A 22,603-nucleotide genomic window follows, 5' to 3' on the forward strand; every position below is an offset into this window, starting at 1 on the left:
TTGATGCCGGGCCGACTCTCGGCAAAGCGAGAACACTGCTGAGGGGTTTTTGGGGGGCGACAGAAGAGTGTCTCTGCTCTGGGACTCCCAGATTGTCACTCCATTATATTGGGGGTATTTTATCAATGGCACGGAAGGGGAGTGGAAGAGGAAGCGGGGGCTGGTTCAAGGGAAAATCAAACTTGATAAAGAACTGCAGAGGATTTGACACAGTGGGATGAAATGGAACTGAGTCATGTGAGAAGGAGATGGTGTGTTTTTTTTCTTCATTCCTCTTATTTCAGAGGAATTGAATTGTGCCAACAAAACGATCCTACAATTTCAATCCTGCTTGGAAATTGTCATCTCATTGTTAGCATGGGGTTCTTTGCTTCATTCTGATCTTGTGAGGGTTCAAAAGAGAATTCTAGAATGCAGGCGTACAAAGGACATGGTTCTACTCAGAACATAACGCAACCTTACAAAAAAACAGAGGGAGGACATTCAAGATTCTGACAAAATAAAAGACTTAAAAGGAAGTTCTCTACAAGGACGAATAACCCTTTTAAGATGCCATTAACATGCATCATGCAATAACTTTGTCCTTGACTGCTAAAGACAGTCATTGATTCATTTATGATAGCTTGAAAACTTAGGATGAAGGACCAAAAGGACTGCACGTTATCAACTGCCGCCACAAGTGCTCACATACATTACTATTAGGATCATCTCTACTTTTTCTGTGTTAACCTTCAACACATTAGTTTTATGAATCCAGGCCTCTTTTCATTGTGTTTGCTCTGCTGTGGTCATTAACCCGAAGTTAACACGTCAACACACCCACTGAAAAAAGATGATGGAGATTTAATGGTCTGGACTCTCATCCTTGGCAAAGAAATGGCCAGTCCTATCCATCTCTCATTGTTACCCAGAAAACAGGTGCCTTTGGAAAGGGGCCTGGCCCTGTTCAGGTGCTGGTCTGGTGGATCCAGGTCAGACTCAGCCCAGCCCAACTGTTCTAGGGTCAGCGGCTGCGTGGTCATTCATTTTGCTCATTTTCAGTGTAGTTATGGTGGGTTTTAATTTGGCACATTCATCATATTCACAGGGTTTTTTTTCCCTTTTCTTTGATGTTACTCTACTTTTCCCAAATAATTCCCACAAAGCCAATTTCCTGTGTGCAGTTCACAGTGTGGCACGATGCCTATATGATCCAGGAGAAGCCAAAGCTATCCAATGACTCTACTGATGCTAATATCCTTCTACTCAATCACTGCTACATTTTCAACCTCAGAAATACTTCAATACAGACTCACTGATGTCCCATCTCCATGTAACCTTATTGTTCTACTTCACTTGCCTGATGTGGAAGACAGACTAAGTCAAGGATGCCATCTCAAATCTTGTCTGTGCCATGGCGTGACAGTGGAAAGGCACAACCTATAATACCACTCACTGAACTGAAAGTTACATAAGCAGTCTCCACTTTGTTTATTCATGTTTGCAGCCCCATCAGCCCTGTCCTAATTATTTTGCTCACAAGACTAGAAACAGACACTGAAATATGCCAAAGACATTCTGTTGGGTAGCAATAGCATGATCCATGTGTATTAAGGTGCTGTGAAGATGGCTGTCAAAAAGACAGTATTAAACAGTATTAAAATATGCTGATGTGTGTTGATAAGGAAATATGAAACTCTGACTTTAATCAGGTATACACTTATATGCAACTCCGGAGTCCTGAGGTAACTTGAGTACATTTTCGCCTAACATGTGGTGACAGTTTTGTTAAAATGTAACCAACAATGTAACAAACCATTCAAAGCCATTTGCCCAGGTCCTTTTTTGCACTGCTTTTTGAGACCAATGACCATAAAAAAGATGGGCAGCACAGTGTCATGCAGGTATGTTGTGAAGAAATTAGGCCAAATTTGGAGCCAATTTTTTATTTCATCTGGTGGCTTCACTTCCGACTGAGCGTATGCTGTCCATTGTTTGGTATGGTTTGTTGTTTGGCAGAGACCTGTGAACTTGGTGTAGATCACTGTGCACATTTTATGTAAGACATATAAACTATAACTTTGCTCTTTGAAAATCCTTTCAACCACATCAATAAAGAACCAAGGAGATGTATGTGGAACTTCAAACAGTAAACTACAGAAGAACAAGATGTTCTTGAGGTTATAATACTAGCTTTCAGGCAAGGAACAGTGAGGCTAATTTCATTCTGTGCTTTTAAAAACAAAGAATTCCAGACAGTAATTTCAGTCATTATGCATCCATCATAACTTAAAATATTAAACGATAAACTGAGACACAAGATACAAATTCCACTACGGTTGATCACTAATTGTAGGGCGTGCCAAACTGAATGTGACAGAAGTAATTAAAAGTGCGGCACAAGCTTAAGAGATTTTTATCCACTCTTGAAGAAACCTTTATGCACTCGCGATGTCAGAGGAGAGTAGCAAACTGGCAACACGCCATCCTAGTGGCAAATTCAGAGCACCTCCGGATCAAGATTGCCAGCATACAAAAGAGAAAAGCAAACGTTATTCGCCCCTCTGAGGTAAACCAGTGCAACTTTGTGCTACAGAGGTGATAAAATGCTAGCTAGAGGGTCAAGTGCAACCCGAGAGCTCCTCAAAGCGTATCTGTTGTCAGCTAAATTAACCAACTTAATGAGTGTTTCATATCACTGAAATACAGTGGTCAAAGTCTACATGTTATTTTTCCTCTACAGGAACAAATTAGGAAAATGTCCGCTGTTTCATTTTTACCATAACAAAGTGTGCTATGCTAACATGGTGATGTGGAATGGAATCTATGATGATCCTTTCATGTGTCAACATGGTCTAACATTAAGTCATTGCCCAGTCCAGAGACAGCACCAGATTCAATGGAGGCTTGACAAGTGGTTTATGGCAATCAGATAATTTCCATCTCCAACAAACAGAAAAAAGTGTGACTTCACCAATAGCATCCACCATAACCTCATGGTGATATGTCATTAATTATCTTCTCTGGATTCGTCCATGAATGTGAGTGTACAGAACTGACAGTCATAGGTAAGTTAGAAGGACAGTCACTAAAATCAGTCAATAATAAAAATATATACGTAAAATACCTCTCAGGATTTTATTGACAGAGAAAAAAATGAAATATATATATATATATACATTTAAAATGTTCAAACACCAGAATGGCTAAGGTAATGTATATTAACATCATCAAATTCAGACTGACTGAATGTTTATTGCCCACCTAGACTAGTTGTCAAAGCAATGCAACATTCCCCGGGGATAAGGTCAGTCAGCTGCCACAGCAGCTCGACCCTTGTGAGACGACACAAAACTCTCTCCTCAATAGTCAAAGTTTCTCTCCAAACGGTAATACAGGGACTGAGGCATGCCAAGACATATCTGGATCACCAATAACACAACAAACACCCTTCGCGAATGAGAATTACCTCTCTCTCTTTCTCTCTTTATCTCTCTCTCTCGCTCTCTCTCTCTATCTCTCTCTCTCTCCTGGGGGATAACTGTCTTATTTGGAGTTGAACTCCAAACTTAATTGGATTAATGAACCTTTAATTGTGCTACTTTGCTAATTAACTACTTTCTCTCCCCTTGGGTTTAGCAAAACTTTTGATTTCACCCTTGTCTGCGGCCATCATTCACAAAAAAGAGACCATTGAACCAGTTCTTGTTAAACCAAGCTAATGGTCTATTTAATTCTCATAGGCATTAACAGGTTATCACCTTACTCAACAGAATCATTCTGATTAGAAGTTTCTATGCTTTCATCCGTGTTGGAAGTGATATCTGAAGCACAAGATTGTTGGGCTATGAAAGGGTTTCACAAGATGGCCCTTTTTATGTCCTACAATCAAATTGAATTACTTTCTTTTTATTTAAAAACGCATTGCTCAAATTGTCAAGAGATCAATTAATCTTTAAGGAGATGAGTTACACGGACCCATGTTAAGCAAGCTTGTAAAGGCTGATTAAGAATTTTAACATAATCTGTAAAAAGGCTACAATGATCTGAAAGTAGACAACTGAAGAGAGACCTATTCAGTGCTGTAAGGAATAATGAATCATGATGGATTTATTTGTTCTTTGTGTGTGTGTGTGTGTGTGTGTGTGTGTGTGTGTGTGTGTGTGTGTGTGTGTGTGTGTGTGTGTGTGTGTGTTTGTGTGCAGTAGAATGGGAGACACGAGGCACTCATTTTTTCTCAATGCATGGATAAGCTCACTTTCACCTGCACTCTCTATCCCCCACTTTTTTTATGAGGCCCATTTTCCCTTTTTTTTCAACAGAGAAAAGGCAATGAACAATTTCGGCCTCAGAGGACAGCATATGTACCATAGCAGGTGTTGGGAGCGCAGGAAAGCTGTGCCGCATAATGCCTCCTATCAGTCAGCCCGGGTCACCGTCCTCAGTGCTGGCCAGGAAGTTTCCCTTTTGGATGACTCCTTCAGCGACCTTTTATTCATATCAGGTGCCAAGCGGCGCTCTCCTCCGGCGAGGTGTTTGTGCAGCACCTGCCGTTTCATGGAGAAGGGGGTTCATACCTCACCTTCTTATTGCTCTCTGCAGTGCCGCCCGGCGAATATAAATCTACATCTGTCTTTTCCGTGCATACAGGCTGATGATTTGGCTTTATCCCTCACTGCATTCCCCCACGCCCCCCACGCCCCCCACACACCCCTTCCCCAACATCCCCAGTACCCCTCCTCCTCCTCCCTTTTTTGTCACAACTTTGTGACCCACAGAAAATGTGCAAAACTTTTGATATTCCTGAGCATGTATAAAGCAGCTTATGGAATTATCAAAGCGCGGGGAGAGAAGACAAGCAAGCCAGGCAGAGGAGCGACGTTCCCCGGCATTCTAGCGGCGCTTTCTTAGTTCAGCTAGCTTGAATCTCTCGGCGACGTGCTGGATTTGTTCAAGTCACTGGTTAACAGTGCATGTCCCATTTTCTTTGAGAATGTGGCCTACTCTGATATGCATGTATGATATGTGTATAGCATTAGCATAAGGAGGTGGAGGGCGCCGGCGTAGCACTGACACCCTGTGGTGGCGAAACACTGCTGTTCTGAGAACCAGGTGACTGGCTCTTTCTTTTAATACTAAGTCTTGTGAGTTGAGAGAGCTGCTCACAAAAGGTGCCACAATGAGCAGCCAGCTTTTATTCTACCTGGCAGGGCCATGAACTGACACCTCCTGAAGTGTAACACCAAGGCCACAGTGCACAATGTGAGTGTGTGTGTGTGTGTGTGTGTGTGTTGGGGGGGGGGGGGGGGGGGGGATTGAGTATGTGTATGAGTGTGTGTCTGTGTATGTGTCCGGTGTGTATGAGGGGCCGTCTAGGACATAACTATTGAGACACTCTCACACTCACTACTGAGACACTCTCACACATACTAATGAAACACTCTTACATTCACTACTGAAACGCTCTCACACTCACTACTGAAACACTCACACATACATACATACTCTGTAAACCAATGCACGCTCATATATAAAACCTTATACATACTCGTCTGAAACACTTACACATACATATGAGAAACACACACGCATACATACATACCTCTGTGTCATATACACATACATATGAAATGCTTACATGCATACAAGTGAAACATTTATACGTATCTATCTGAAACACTCATGCATGCACATATGAAAATGCATATATATATATATGGTTGAACACTTATACATTCATAACTGAATCTCTTGCATACGATTACAAAGATAGAAAAAGTTTAGATACATGTGCAAGTGTTTCACATATATTTGTATAAATGTTTCAAATGTGTATGTATACGTTTTTCAGTTAAATGTATGTATGCTCTTACATGAGGATGTGCAAGCGTTTCACATGTATTCATACAAGTAATTTCAGTAGTGAGTGTAAGAGTGTTTCAATAGTGAGTGTAGGAGCGTTTCAATAGTGAGTGTAAGAGCGTTTCAGTAGTATGTATGAATGAAATTTCAAGGTCAAGGTCGTCAGTTACGTCAGTTACGTTACACCTTACGTCTAGATATAGTTTTCAGTCCCACTACGTTGGCTATCTGTAAAGCATTGTAGGAAGCTCCTCGAAGTAGGAAAGTATTCCTTCAAACACATTTCAAACAACACTTTCGTGAAGTTAGATATAGTGCTGGTTGTTGCGGCGAAACTAGCAACAATCTTACAATTCCACAATCAAGAGTCGAGACTCGAGAGGCTGAATGTGTAGATCTGAAGTTTATTAGGTCCAACGCCAACGGTCAATGGTATAGCAGCGAGTAAGAGCGTGACATTTCAGGGTTATTTCAATCAATATATTTTGGGGGAAAAAGCAATTCCCTGCCAGTTAAAACCGAGTCCCATGCACTGGTTAAATTGCTCAATTGATAAATCATATCGTGGGCGACATGGAAGGCCATTTCTGGCTGTAGGTGGAACCGGAGGAAGGCAGTTTTCTTGATCTCTTCTTCTAGTTCTAAAGTTACCAAACCTATTAAAACAAAAACATATTGACTCCAAAAAAACAACAGTCTCTCCATCAGGTCCTTCCCTAGAACGAACCATAGACAACATAGAATTTAGGGTAATGGTGTGGTCATCTAGCCTGGATACCAGACCGAACTTAGCCACGCCCACACATTTTTTGGTTGGGAAGTTCGGTCTGGCATTACTCCATTGAGGAGAAATTATCTGCGGCTCGATATCGGCCGTACCAATCAAATTGTTAAGGCGGGCTTTATACGATGATGGACAGATGATCAACAGTAACGTAACCAACCACGTCACCAACACACGAGTTGAATTTGTTTTCAACAAACATGGCTGCCGCTGGAGAGCTGAAATGTATAGATTCGAGTCCATTTAGACATTGACAGTGCATTCATTTTGAAAGAGGAACAGAGAAACGCGATTAAGGCATTTGTCAATCGAAAAGATGTTTTTGCCTTCCTTCCTACGGGATCCGGTAAAAGTGTAATGTATCAGCTGCCCCTGGTCACATACTACGTTGTTCTGATTGGTTGTAGGTAACCAATTGAGCGAAGAGGCATTTTTTCTCCTGGTTCGGTTGAAACACGCCCCATAATCACAGCCCAATGGAGCGATATCAGACTCATATTCTGACTAGAATTATGAGTATGACATCGTCAGGCTAGTGGTCATCAAGCTCTCTAAAAATCTCTCTTCTCCTGGGTCTTGCTGTAGGCATTGAACGCAGCGCAGCACCCTATTGAAAAAATCAACAAAGTCATCGCGATTGCCAATTACGAATAAGGCCTGCAGACTGATCAAAATAGTTAGAAGTTGCACCTTCATATTCAATCACAAAAAAAAATATCGATGGAAATAACCCTGAAATGTCACGCTCTTACTCGCTGCTATACCATTGACCGTTGGCGTTGGACCTAATAAACTTCAGATCTACACATTCAGCCTCTCGAGTCTCGACTCTTGATTGTGGAATTGTAAGATTGTTGCTAGTTTCGCCGCAACAACCAGCACTATATCTAACTTCACGAAAGTGTTGTTTGAAATGTGTTTGAAGGAATACTCTCGTACTTCGAGGAGCTTCCTACAATGCTTTACAGATAGCCAACGTAGTGGGACTGAAAACTATATATAGACGTAAGGTGTAACGTAACTGACGTAACTGACGACCTTGACCTTGACCTTGAAATTTCATTCATACATACTACTGAAACGCTCTTACACTCACTATTGAAACGCTCTTACACTCACTATTGAAACGCTCTTACACTCACTACTGAAATTACTTGTATGAATACATGTGAAACGCTTGCACATCCTCATGTAAGAGCATACATACATTTAACTGAAAAACATATACATACACATTTGAAACATTTATACAAATATATGTGAAACACTTGCACATGTATCTAAACTTTTTCTATCTTTGTAATCGTATGCAAGAGATTCGGTTATGAATGTATAAGTGTTCAACAATATATATATATATATGCATTTTCATATGTGCATGCATGAGTGTTTCAGATAGATACGTATAAATGTTTCACTTGTATGCATGTAAGCATTTCATATGTATGTGTATATGACACAGAGGTATGTATGTATGCGTGTGTGTTTCTCATATGTATGTGTAAGTGTTTCAGACGAGTATGTATAAGGTTTTATATATGAGCGTGCATAGGTTTATAGAGTATGTATGTATGTGTGAGTGTTTCAGTAGTGAGTGTGAGAGCGTTTCAGTAGTGAATGTAAGAGTGTTTCATTAGTATGTGTGAGAGTGTCTCAGTAGTGAGTGTGAGAGTGTCTCAATAGTTATGTCCTAGACGGCCCCTCATAGGTGTGCGTATGTGTGTGTGTGTGTCTGTCTGTGTGTGTATGTGTGTGTGTCTGTGTGTGCATGTGTGTGTGTGTGACTCTTAGGGAACACACAGCTCCCCTGCAGTCCACGGGATGCTCACTGGAGACTGAATGCTCATTTTCAGTGCACTGCTCCCAGCCCTCTGGTAATGCCTTGTGTTTAATTAGCATAAATAGAGAATCCCATTATCATAATATTAAACCATTCACGAAGAACACGTATTTGTGTTGCGGTATCAAAAGATCAAACTTCTTTTCAGAGCAATAAAAACACACTCTCGTGTGTTATGTTAAACGTCATTAATCATATTTTCTAATAAGGGAGTGGTAGGTAAACTGCAACTTATTGCTAAATTCTGTGAGGCACACACATCGAATTGTATGAGTCAAATTTCAGGAACGCTGTTTGTGAACAAAAGGGAATTCATATTTCCATGAGTGAAATATTTTTCGATTTGTGGTCCAATTGTTTCTCAAGTAGCTCCCTTCATTGAAACAGTTCAAAGGAGGATGATCAGAGGCACCCAAACCCACAGCGCTGTTCTTAAGCAGCCTTTCCTGTATGATGTCATCTCATTTAAAGATATCCTGAGAGGATTACGACCCAAAGGTAATTAATTTATGAGGACATCTATTAGAGTTAATATGAACTATATACATACTATATCACTTTGTGCTTCACGTTCCACCACCATGGGAGGGTGGGAGCGACTAATCACCCTCTTAAAGAAGATGATAAAGACAACGTGAAGATGACTTAATTACTTGATTGAATTTTGCGATATTTCGTGCCGTAATCCTTTTTTATGATGGCAACACAAATTCAGTCCTTGCCTTCTAAGAGGATAGAGAGGCAGAGTTTTGAACACCCTCTAGCAGTCTTTTTCCTCCCCAAAACCACTTAAAATGGCAATAATAAGTTCATTAAGCTTATGTGAACAGCCTGTGAATAGAAAATTAATGAGATGGAGTAACATAAAATTCAGAGAGGATGGCTTATTTTATGTACAAACAGCACGGGGATACAGACAGAATGCAAAATATGTTTTCAGACACAGAATTCTTGATGGAAAACTCATATCCAACTCCCCCCACCACCCACCCACCCACCCCTCCACCCTCCATCCAATGTTCCCCAGGAACTACGCAATGTTCCATACATGGCTTATGGATCAGACACTCTAAGCAGTGGCGAGAAATATCCCGGCGACTGAAATCACATTGTTTGGTGTTCACACATACCGCGAATAGGGCTGGATCTTCACAGGGGGAAAAGGCCTACTCAGATGCATTTGGCTACGAGGGGCATAATTTACAGTAATACAGGCACTTGTGTGTTGCCACTATCCCTAATTAGGATGATTCAGTCCCTGCCAAAGCGTATGCATTATTTGTCTGTTACTTCCCTCTAAATGCATTCCCTCTCCGATCAGGCTGCATTAACCGTCTGCGAAATTCACTTACAGCTTGTCTCCAGCCAATTCAGCAGTGCTGTGACAAGGCCCCCCAAAACACACAACCACTTTGTCCTTTTTAGACTGTCACAACCAAGACGTCCCTTCATTGTGCATCCGCCTATCACGATGACGTGTTTCTTGAGTGGAGATTTGCAAACTTCACGATCATCCTTGCGTATGGACTTTCCTTTAAGTCAAAACGGCATCTCATCTCAAGCCCTTTGTTCAGTTAAGAGAGAGAAATGACAAGTAAATGACTGAGACTGCGTGTTTTTTCAGTCTCTCTCTCTCATTCTCTGTATCTCTCTCTCTCTCTCTCTCTGTCTGTCTGTTTGTGTCTGTGTCTGTGTCTGTGTCTGTGTTTGTGTGTGTGTGTGTGTGTATGTGTGTGTATATGTGTCTGTATACCTCTGTGTGTTGATGGCAAATGGTCCACTTAGACTGAGCCATTACTGCGGTGCTTGTAATGGGAACAAATGCAACAGCGGAGCCTCAGCAGACGCTCCATACATCCTCTCCTGCCCTCATGAGACAGCAGCGACACACGTCACACCTGCACCAACCACTAGTTTAGAGGCACTCTGAGTAAATGCCACTGCCTGGGTCAAACACTCCCCCTCCTGATGACACACATCTGCAACCCTCTTCTCAAGGAGACGGAGAAAAAAAAGAGAGATTTAAACAACTTGAAAGGTTGTTTTGCCACAGCAATCTCCTCGTCATCCTCGGTATCTTTAGCTAACCCTTTTTGAGCCCTCCCTATGCAAACGCATGTGTTAATCATCTGACATTTAAAAGCACCCTGCGTCTAATTATAGGCAGTCCATTTTCACTTGGAGCTCCCACACTTCTTCCCCCGAGCGTCTATTGATCGCGCCACTCCATTACAGGCCGTATGCGTCTGCTCTGCCTCCCATCGGCACAATGGCATTCCTCAAAAGTTGTAAGTGCAACCTTGGCAAGGTTCTAAGACGTTTTTGTACCTTTGCAAATGCACCTTCAGCAGCTTGTCGCGCTCGATTCAACCAAAGCACAAAACTGACCAGTATTTTGTTACAAATGGACAGGCTCATGTCAGTTGGGCAACAAGGTGTAGGTTTCTTTCCAGGACTATGGCAAATGAAGGAGAACACCTGTCTTCTCCAACATAGACTGTGGATTATGCTCAATCTTGCTATATATGTACACTGTTAACAACAAACTCTCTCTGTGTGTGTGTGTGTGTGTGTGTGTGTGTGTGTGTGTGTGTGTGTGTGTGTGTGTGTGTGTGTGTGTGTGTGTGTGTGTGTGTGTGTGTGTGTGTGTGTGTGTGTGTGTGTGCGTGTGTGTGTGTGAGGTATGTGCATGTGTGTGTGTGCGTGTGTGTGTGTGTGTGTTTGTGTGAGAGTGTAAGTGGTATGTGCATGTGTGCATGTGTGTGTGTGTCGGTGTGTGTGTGTGTGTGTAAGAAAGAGAGAGAGAGAGGAAGAGAGAGAGAGTCTGTGTGTGAGTGTGTGATATGTTTAGCCTAACCCATAACAACCTTCACTGCATATGACATAAAGAACGAGATCTCACCTCATCTTCAAGTTGCCTGGCAGTGGTTGTCCATCATAAATGGCGACGATGTCAAAATCCTCCTCCAGAGCAAAAGTGTGGAAGTGGAGCTGTATCCTGTTCCGCTCCCCCGTCACAATGATCCAGGAGCAGTTGGCATAGTTGGGATAGCCATGGGGAAAGCCTGGACTCTCTATGGTTCCATTGAGACCTTGCACTATGCCGCCACAAGGTTGACCTGCAGGACAGCAAAAGGCCCATATTTAAACCACTTAGCTTTCCACAGAATCACAGCACTTGTGGATAGACTTTCTATTGATATCAATCACACAGGCAGGATAAATTATTTCAATGACAAGTCTTTGACAGAAAAAGAAAATGGGACACATTTCGGTTTAAAAAAATGACTTTGCTCTCCTGGAGACCTTTGCGAAGGAGAGCGTTCAATTCTCAAAACCAATAGCCTGAAGCAACTTTGCGCTGAGACTGGGTCTACTTACACTGAAACTACTTTGAGGAATTTTAGTCAATAATTCCAGCATTAATTGTTAATGGGTTAGGATTTAAACACAGTCCCACAGTCTTTCTCACAGAGTTTGTCCTTGTGCATTCATCAAGTAAGAGTGCCCATTGTGTAAAATCCCAAACGCTTCAACGTGATATATTTGACCTAAGTTAGGGAGCTAATATCTCAACATTAGCATCTTTTAACAGTAACACAAATAAACCAACATTTGAAGTCCAGGCTGCACACCCCCCTTGGGAAGATCTGGTCCCAGGAGCATAAGAACATCACAGAAGTGTGTACATCACAGGAAAATGCTGCTTATCATTGTATCATGGGAGCTGTGCTATGTGACCTGTGATTGCTAGCCACAGATTGCCTGCATGGGGGCAGGACTGAAGGTGTCACAATGGCCGCAATTTGGCTAAAATGCAGAAGGCTGAGTAGAACATGGGAATAGTTTGTCCGGTTCTTCTTGCATCTTCAAGGTCCCTTACTGTGGTCTCGCAAGGGGAAACACAAACTAGAAGTGTGCGGGTTGTCACCAATTACTTCAGTAGTTCCTTCCCAGTAACAATTTCATCTGATAAAGTATGCAAGAATGCTGTGCTTGTAGGTAAGATAAGACCACAACAACAACTTACCCGACAGTTACCCATATAATGGGTTGGAGGAAAGCCAACTACGTATTACAAACAAAAAAGATCAAATTCAAAATGTAGTAGCAAATGACAGCCTGACATTTTGAGGATGGCTTCATCCAATCATGTGCTGGCAAAATAAATGTTGGTCATCTGATTGTTTTTGTCATATGATGCATTACTATTAATCCACTGCTGACCCAGTAATAACTACTAATGATCCACTCATCGTAGATTTGATTCATTAGACTTGATATGATTTCCTTTACAAATATGTTTTTTCTTTGATGCTACAGGCTTATATTAATAAGGTCTAGCCTTCTAACTAACAGAATGTGTATAACGTTACCACTGTAGACGGGATGAATTGTACATTAAGAATGAACTTTCAGTTTATTTCATCACGTTTTGTCACACTTTGTTTATACTGTAGAAAAGATTTGTTGTCTCTGAGACTACAGTCCATTTGCATGCAGTGGCATTTCCAAACCATGCTTTCTTTAGCAGAGAACATCGATGGCTTTGGTCACAGCCCTGCATAGACTGAGTTGCGACGTGTGTTTGTGACAGCACTTTTGAGTTAAAGCCACCTCAGTGGGGGGCCATCCTGATGCACGTGGGATCTGTCTAGGCACGATATGGGAGAGGAAAAAAGAGTCCAGACGAAATGGAGGAAACAAACACCTTACGACACCACACGACGTGCTGATCAAAGGCGTGTATTGACAATGGGAAGTTATCATGTTTGTGAGGAAAAAGGGACACAAAGCTACAGCTGACAAAAACCAGCAACAGAATCTGTATTGGAGGCTGAAAGATCGGCGTGTTTCGGGTGATTTCATGTGAAAACACCACTGTTATAGCAGATTATAACAGAACTATTTTTGCTCAGTTTCCTCACCACACGTAGCGGTCGGTAAGTCCACACAGCAAAACCAAAACAGAATCGTCTTAATCTTTTCTTCTTCTTCTCAGAATAGCACATTCATGTAAAATACACAACTTAACATTATGGGTGTGTCTGTGGGTGTAAGGTGGGGTGTGTTAGGTAAGGGAACAGTATGGAATCTACCCAGGTGTGAAAGGTGTGAAAGTCTTCAGACAGGAAGGTCTGGCTAATCATTGGAATATTAATAAACGTGGCGCCTCAATGTGTGAAGGCTTTGGCACATGTTTACTTAATGTAAATATGATATATTCTTGTGGGGGGAGGATTCACATGACTTGAAAAATGATATGAAAAATACTAATATTCTTCAAGACCAATAGACTTACTTAGATCATTTACAAAAAAAAGCCAGAAGCCAGAAATGGGTTCCTCATCAATCGTCATCAATGTGCAAAATATTACAAAACAATAATAAAATAAAAATCAATACAATTCAGTAGAACTATTTTATCGCGCCCTTGCTACTTTGATACTGTTAAGTATGGTGCAGGACTATAATTGTGAGTGTGTAACAGTCACTGCATCTGTATGTATATGAACCCTAACCATCACCCCAATCTAACAATAGTATATGGAGGTACTATCTATGTCCTCTTCCATTCTGTAAGTTACACTGTGCTACAATATAACCACTTAATTAGGCAGTTAGAATGTAACAAGAGACAAATATCAAGTGTGACTACAAATCCACATCAGAATTACTCTCACCTTCATAAATAACAAAAACACAGAATACTGCTAACAAAAGACTCTATATGGCCATGGCACCTTATCCAATATCAACAAGCATGCACACGTTGGTATGACAAACTGAGAAGCCATCTCATAGTGCTAATGGAACACAATCAAACACATCCAGCATCAGAGTTAGCACCGCCAATAAGGGCCACATTCCAGTCAATATAATTGATTGCCAGCTGTACACATTTCTAATTTTGAATACATGAGCACAAATATATTTGTCAATAGCTTCTTTTTATGGTAACCCCTCAGAATGACATAGAGGTATGGTTAATATTCAAGCTGGTCGCAAACAGTCATTGGCATGCATCACGTTCCCTTCACAAATGGGCTAACAAGATTTGAATGTTCCTAGCAGCCATGTTGATTTGTTTGGGGAGTGCAAAAAGTCTCCATAGCCACAACAGCACTGTCACCAATCAGTGTTCATCAGCCAATCACCAATCCATTTGTTGATCTAATAACTTCATCACTAATTTGCTTCCATGTAAGTCTGCCTGCAATGTACATTTTATGAGTAATTAACCCATTAAAAACACATTTTGATCCAAACGGAACTGTAACAATCACACAGAAAATAAGCAATCAATGAAGCATGGGAGAGGTTAATGAGGGCTACTTTCTTAAGGAGCTCTAAATGGGAGCTCAAACTCCTCAGGATTTAGCACCATGAATACTGGTGCAGTCCATAAAAATACAGAAAAAGACTACAAACATAGAAAGGCTTAATACACAAATCCACAAGACCCTAAATTGTACAAATCAAGTATGAACATTATACTATTTAACTTTTTACAGAACTTCACCCAGACTTACTTGCTTTGATATTACAGCACATGACAGCAAATTCTAGATATTTTTTTTTTTTTTTACTTTCGCTGAACACAGATGGAGAAAACCATCTCTCCAAACAGCTGATGTTCGATGAGTACACAAAATATGGCTGACAACATCCAGGCTGTGCCCAGATGACGCTGGCTCTGTTCAAACTATAAGTTTAAAAGCTCGGCAGTCGGCCAGTGCTGTCATGTCAACACTCCAGACAGCATTTAAGTGGAAAATCATATATCACTTGTTAGTGGCCAATGGGAAGGTTACAAAAGTGGGTCATCATAAGACTAACATGTAAAGTTATGATGGTCATTGTGATGTGACAGCGTCTTGTCACCATTATCGGTTATTGTCATGAGAGCAGGATGTTATGACAGCTTTGTACCAGGTGACATAGGCTGTTATGGCATCTAAAACTCTGGCAGCTGTCAAGACCTTCACCGTTCATGGTAACATGACACAGTCTCACATTAACTACTATGATGACTAATGAGAGGCCAGGGCACGTTTATGACTTGGTTATGTCTTATCTGTCAAGCAATGTGTTAGTCTTCAGGGGGGTTGTTTAATAGCGAACTTGATTCTCTATACTTAAAATGAGAAAAATGATGCGGAATCCCAACAGGAACAACTTTAACCTGACTGACTGTGCTTTCTTTGATCCCTATACTGTTCATGCCAACATCTTGCTAATAAAATATACAGAATAAGGTTTCATAATGCATTATTTGAGCTTTGTCTGAATAAGGTATTCACTTCATCCTTCTTCACAATAAAGGTTTGATTTATTTTCAAATTAAATACATTTATGGATCAGATTCTTTGCCCAGCACATGAGTCTGTCCTTGTGCACTAACCTTGTATTCTGAAAGATGAACTACACCTTAATTGTCCTACCAATGGTATTGATTTATAGGTGTTTTCACCATGTTGTTGCTCACCAGGTTCCAACTCATTTCATTGAGAGAAAGACCAAAGGAAGGTCACATACTGGTATGGTTTGCACTGGGAAAAACAGACTCATAATTTAATAAATAAGATTAAAAATGACAATCGTGATTAATGCTTAGTTGTCTTCCCTTTAAAAGAATGAGATAGGTGGACATAGTTCAGATGTTATTTACAGTCAAAAGAATTATTTCATTAACAGGAGAGATAGTATATAGCATACATCACGTTGTCTCAGAAAAAAAGGGGCTATAGCTGATTATTATAATACTGAAGCTTATTGTTTTATTCAAACTGCAACATCACTAGACATAGGTTATAAGGCATCAGAACAATTATATGAGCTTGCCAACTCATTTGTCTACTCCTCAGCTATTTAGCAGTTATATTCCTTGTGTACTAATTACCAATCAAGTTGAGAGAAGTTCACAGTACATACTGTCTTCTTTAGATCAACATCATCTGCCCACTTACTTTAACGTGAAGAAGGCAACTATTCAAGGATGTCAATTTAATTAGGGACATGAGCAGACGTTACCAGAATTGTTGCAACACTGCTTAATCACGTGAGTTCACTTAAATACACACATCTTAATCAAACTGAGCACATTTCAAATGTACAGATGAGATTACATAAATTAGTTATTTTTCAAAAGAATCTCTTGGATTGCAGGTAATTTCTGATGATAACTCTCTGGAAGGATTAGCATACTCCAGTCAAATAGAGCTACATAAAACCGATGCATGTGCCAAATGTGTCTCTGTTAATATTCCGTTCCTTTAGATATGGTATTGCAATATGACTCTCGTATAATTGCATAAGATGATGACACAGACAGGCATTAAAGGTGCAATGAGTAGTTATGTTGTCAAAACATGTTTTGGACAACAATGTACAGGAATGTCTTTTAGAGGGCAAGATTAAAAGACGTTTCACAATATTCCTACATATCGTTTAACACTGACATGTCTATAGCAACAGTTTATGGTTTTCTTGCCCTGAAACATGACAGCAAATCCATACTTGGTCTAGAAAGAGCTTTGTCTTTGACAAGAAAAACTACACGCGCCCCTTTCTAAGTGTTTAAGAAGTAATATCACACGGTCACAACACACGACACAACAAAAAGTCAATTTCAATTCAATTCAATTTAAATGAACATTTCAGATGAGATCTAATTGTAAACAGAGATATATCATTTTCGAGTGGCACTGAGAGACTCATACTTGCTTTTGGCTGGTAGTCTACACAAACATCCGTTTGGGAGGCAAGGTCGAGTTGGGTTATGAATGGATTAAATGGCATATTTAAAAAATATGCTGCACCTCCTTTCACCTCCTTGGCAACTGCTTTCAAAGTGCATTGCTTTCTCTACGAGCTGATAACAGTTAGATGAATATCACATCAAAAGTCAGGGCCAGAAATGTACTGAGCATGCAAAATTGGTAAATTATCGAATCATCAAATTCTCCACAGTTTTATGCCCAAAGTCCATTGTTTGGCTGAAAACTCCACAGCAAAACATTACCATTAGTGAAAGCTGCGCAGGAATTCTTCAGCAAACCTGGGGTTTCCTTAATCTTAATGGTCAAATCATCAACTTAAACTGTGAGTTCCAATCAAATTGTTTTAAACAACAGAGACACAAGGTTGGGAACACTTTACTTTGGGATAATGTTAGTATGGCTAAATGATGATCTACCCAAGAGTACACACGTACACATACACATTTATAAACTATGAATTCAGTGGTCATAAAGGGTGTTTTTTTATATTTAACGTGAAGCTGGCATATCATCTATTACTTGTATGTCTAAATTGACAGAGCATGAGTGAAGCTGGAACGCCAGACTGACATGAGTCTGCCTATTTTAGCAACATCCACCAGCTAGCATTGGTTGTCAGATTGGTTGTCAACAGTGACATCCTCTGTGGCTATTCCTGAGTGGTGTTTTGTCTCATGACTCATGCAATGTACATCATGGTTTCATGCCAGGTGTTTGGCAGGAAACTATGATATACTATGACTTTAAGGGCCTCATTTACTAACAGGAGTGCGCCCGTTTCAGGCGTAAAATAGCGGGTAAATAGCGGGTATTTACAAAGGTGGCGCACTTTAGATTACCGCTGCTGGGAGGGTATAAGGGAAAGTGGGTGTTCGTCGCAAAGAGATGGGAGGAGATGCGTAAAGTGCGCCTAATTATGTATTAGTAACGAAACAAGAGGTGTTTCAGCATGACATATCAGCTGCTAAATGAAAACTATGTGCCTGCGAGAAATTTGAAAAATACGAACAGCAGAAATGTAATTTTTTTTAAATGTTTATATTTGATATATCATTTAATATAGGCATATACCAAATTGTCCCACCAGCTAGCTGTTCGCCCACGCTTTACCCAGAATCGCCGCTCATTGTATGGTTTACTTTAAACCGTATTTTCACCCATAGTTCAAGCAAACCGAACGTCTGAAAATTTCAGTTGTCCCTGCCCTGTCCACGCTACAACTCCAGTTTTCAAATGTATCTGACTAGGGCAGCATTTTTGAAAAGCATGGTTTTCAGTGTTGGAATGCGCCGTTTTAAAGAAAGGGGTGTTGTGTATTCCTACCAGACTATTTAACGGGATGCTATGGAGCAGTTAACCTGGCTATTAACTATCCTAGCTATCTCTAGTTTAGGGAGCCATATTAACAGTTTGCAGTTGCCTGTGTGTGATTAACTCATGTTAATATGTGTGAATATGAACTTGTGAACATAAACTCGTTAATATGAAGCTGCACAGGCACCCTGAGGGGTAACCATAGTAACCCAGAAACTCATGTTCGCTGAAAAGTTTAATTTCCCAAAATCAGCTCACCAATAAAAGACAGTCTTGAATTCAAAGTGATCACGACTTTTAGTGTGGACGGAAGGGCTAAACGGAGAAATATTTATGAGTTTCTATATTTACCTGGGTTAGTTTGCTGTAACCTTGTGAACCAAAAGCTCTAATTCTAATTTTAGCTCATCATCCATGGTGGAACACGCAGGCTCTTTCTTCCCTATTTTAGTGGAGCGCTAAATAACACTAATGGGCGGTGTTAGGCGCAGATGACGCGACGAGGGTTCTTGTTTGATAAATAGGATGCAAAATACCGTGCGCTATATGCGGTTTGGCAAAGGCGCTGATTGCGCTGCGGTCGCAATGTTATTAAATTAGGCCCGAAGTGTCTAATCTTATAGACAATTTAAGACATGGCAAATTCCCTTTTACACAGGTAGCTTGATTACTCAGAGTGTATAGCTAACTGTGAATGTATAGCTAACTGCGAGTGTATAGCTAACTGACTGTTATACATTTAAGTAACTGCATAGTTTACTGAGTACATGTATCTAATACCTCACAAATAAGAGAGACATTTTGTAACATTGCATTGTGAAGGCATAGGGCAATGTGTGATCATTTCTAGACTGCTTTATCATCAAGACTGTTGATTTTATGTCCATTTTCAATACTAATTCTTGTGTAAGAATTCTGTAGAATTTTGCCAGGCACACAAATAGAAGGAAATGAAAAAATTGCTTTCAATGAATAAAAGGCTTTTGGCATGTGTTGCTTTAACCCATGGAAAAGAGGATTTCTGCTCTGGATGTCTGTTTAGTCACTTTCTCCACTGAGAATTCAGGACAATAACAACCAGAAAAAGGCACAGCACAGTGTTGTTGAGCCACACACTCTCTTGTTCCAGTCCAACACCACCCACTAATTACTCATATGAGTGCAAATGCCTTCAGAGGAGTTTTTGACTGACCATTGTTAATTAGACTTTTGTAAAAACTCCAGCGTTTAACTGCAGACCCAAGAACACTAGAACACAGAATCTAATCATTAGCACTTTACCAAGGCTCCTTTCTGTGAGCAGAAGCAGAACAGATATATCTTCATATGTGTTGTCAGTGACAGACAGTTCTTGCTTCTTAAATGATAGCAGCAAAAAACTGTGCAAAACCCTGTCATATATGCCCATACCCAACAATAATGAACTCAGCTGGGTTTTTTTTTTTACATAACATTTAGGATCAGATGGGGTGGTGATATATATAATAAAAGTTATATATATATATAACAAAAATAGTTTGAAGATGTGTCACCACCCCATTTCATCGTAAATGTCATGTAAAAAAAGCTGAGTTCATTATAGTTGCTGATATATTCGTATAATAACTTCCTCATTGTATTCTCTCATCTTTGGTTGTCGTGTTACTCTTTTTGCAAGAGATTCAGTTAATAGCACTGTAATGGCAAAGGTGTAATTACTACCGTTACTACCGTTACTAGCACAGTATAAAGACGTCTGACTCCCTACCTGATAAGGTACAATGCTGTACCATATTTAGCATTAGTTCAACAATCTTAACAGATTTTAGATCATTTGTACGACCCTAAGTGCTGGACTTTGTAATAAATATGGACGCAGCAGACCTACAGCCTCATGCTCAATGCACAGCATTAGGCTAATTGTCCCCTAACATATGGCCCATTCTTATACCATGCCCACTTGTAATGTCAAAAGAAAGGAACAGAACGATGAGAGCATGTTAGAACAATTGTTTAACGACTCTCAATTGGCAACAATCCCTTACAGCATATATGCAAGCATAGTCTGTGTTTGGCCTGGGCTCTTGAGGGATTGAGATAAAAATCTCAATATCAATACTCTGGTAAAAAGAGGGTTTAATAAACTAAATGCAGTGCACACTTTGTGTAGGCTGGCATACCAGTAAAGCCTGTACACTAATAAACCTCAGTAGAGGGGTCAAGATGGGGCTGGAAAACACTGGGAGTATTTTTAATATACTGATGCGGGGCGACTGGATGTATGTTCCTAGCCCTTCTGAAATGCCCTTGTTTGGAGAAAGAATCGTTTGACTGTATTCACCTGCCTGGTCACCTCAGTTTTGCGGTGAGGTCTAGCAGAGTGCTACAAAGATATTTGGGTTCTTTGTGCACTTACAGCACTTTCAACGGAGGATTCATTAGGGCTCGGGTGATACTGTTCCACTCGTTTTAATCATCGTATTTATTGTCCTTGGGTGGGTAAGTGGTGTATTCAGTTCACTTGTGTCTTTGTCTGTGAGTATGTGTGTGTGTGTGTGTGTGTGTGTGTGTGTGTGTGTGTGTGTGTGTGTGTGTGTGTGTGTTTGTGTGTGTGTAATGCCTCATGCATGAAAGTCAACAACCAATTGTTTCTTTTTATGTATGCACTCTTTGCTTTTGCCTTGCGGTGATTTACGACAAATGGATTTTCCTTGTGTGTTCAAAGATGCAACATTATTGTGCAAACAAAAACCTCTAACAAGAGGCCTTGTGGTTACTATTACAGCCCACATTATTAAGATTTCCTTTCTGCGCGTCCAAGGCCACGGGTTTATCAAAGCATCTCATGGACCACTCCACCAGCAACCCAGAACAGGTGCACAGTGACACAAGCAGACCTGATTGCAGGCACAGCACACAAACTCTCTCTCTCTTTTTTTTCTCTCATGCACACTCACACACGCATGCACAGTCAGTCAGACACACACACCAACTTGCACACAGAGAGAGAGAGAGAGAGAGAGAGAGAGAGAGAGAGAGAGAGAGAGAGAGAAAGAGAGAGAGAGAGAGAGATTCTGTGCAAGCTCAAGTCCCGGAGGTTTCTAAAGATGCCATGCACCTGTCTTGAAACACCTTAGCCTTCCATCCAACTCTCATGTTAAGTTGAAAAGAGCCTCCTTTCACTCCACTGTTTCCATAGTGCCATCATCCAGAGAGCAGAAAAGCTTTTGACTAAGCAGCAATGCTGTCTCTCGCACTCTCAGTCTTTCACTATATCTCTCTATCTTACACTCTCCATCTCTGTCTTTCTCCCTCTCATTTTCTCTATCCATCTCTCTCTTTCTCCCCCCCACCCTATCCCTGACCGTTCTATCACGTCAACTGTATCATGAAAACTTGCTTGTTAATGACATCTGTGAACCCTACTCATAACCTGAACAAAGATTCTTTAATTCTAAAAACAGTATTTGTATGCGATGTGGTGCTCTGCCTGTATACATGCTGACTGTGTGCAGTGATAGGGATACTGAAGGCGCTGATTAAAAGGGATCCCTCTGAGATGTGCGCTGGGGGAAGCTCACAACCTTTTATGGTGCTGTGTATCAGGCAAAACGTGCCACAGGGATGTGGGCCACACAATCAAACAGCATCGCATTCCCGGCCTTTAACAGTCATAACAACACCTGCCCTGAACAAACAAACAACAAACAAACAATAATAGTACTAATAATAAATAACTATTCATGTACAGCCTTTCTGTTGCGAGCCCCGGAAAGATGCTCTCTGGAATATACAAAGCATAAGGAAGATGTGGAATGAAGTCAAAAAGAAAACTTTGAATAAAATGTTTTTAAATATATGAAAGATATCCAGTTTTAGAGTATGCATAGAAATAATATACTGAACATATGAAATGAATGAGAAAAGATTAATTAAGAGAACAATGAAACAACTGAAGTGATAACACAGCCTTCCTGTGATGCTGTAATGTGAGGTATGGCATCTCTGTGTTATGACACACTTAATGGCAGCTGTGCGAGCCTAAATTCTTTGAGAGATACC

The 22,603-nt window shown here is 40.6% G+C and overlaps 1 protein-coding gene across 2 annotated transcripts in view; it reads right to left on the minus strand.

Moving 5' to 3' along the window:
* Positions 1 to 22,603, minus strand: part of csmd1a (CUB and Sushi multiple domains 1a) — a 289,469-nt gene that overhangs the window by 201,905 nt on the left and 64,961 nt on the right. For both annotated transcript variants that reach the window (XM_031578518.2, XM_031578517.2), the window contains exon 2: positions 11,368 to 11,584. In XM_031578518.2, coding sequence (XP_031434378.1) covers positions 11,368 to 11,584 — 217 coding nt within the window. The remainder of the gene's footprint in view (positions 1 to 11,367; positions 11,585 to 22,603) is intronic.

This window comes from Clupea harengus, chromosome 13 (assembly GCF_900700415.2).
Source record: "Clupea harengus chromosome 13, Ch_v2.0.2, whole genome shotgun sequence".
Lineage (NCBI taxonomy): Eukaryota > Metazoa > Chordata > Actinopteri > Clupeiformes > Clupeidae > Clupea > Clupea harengus.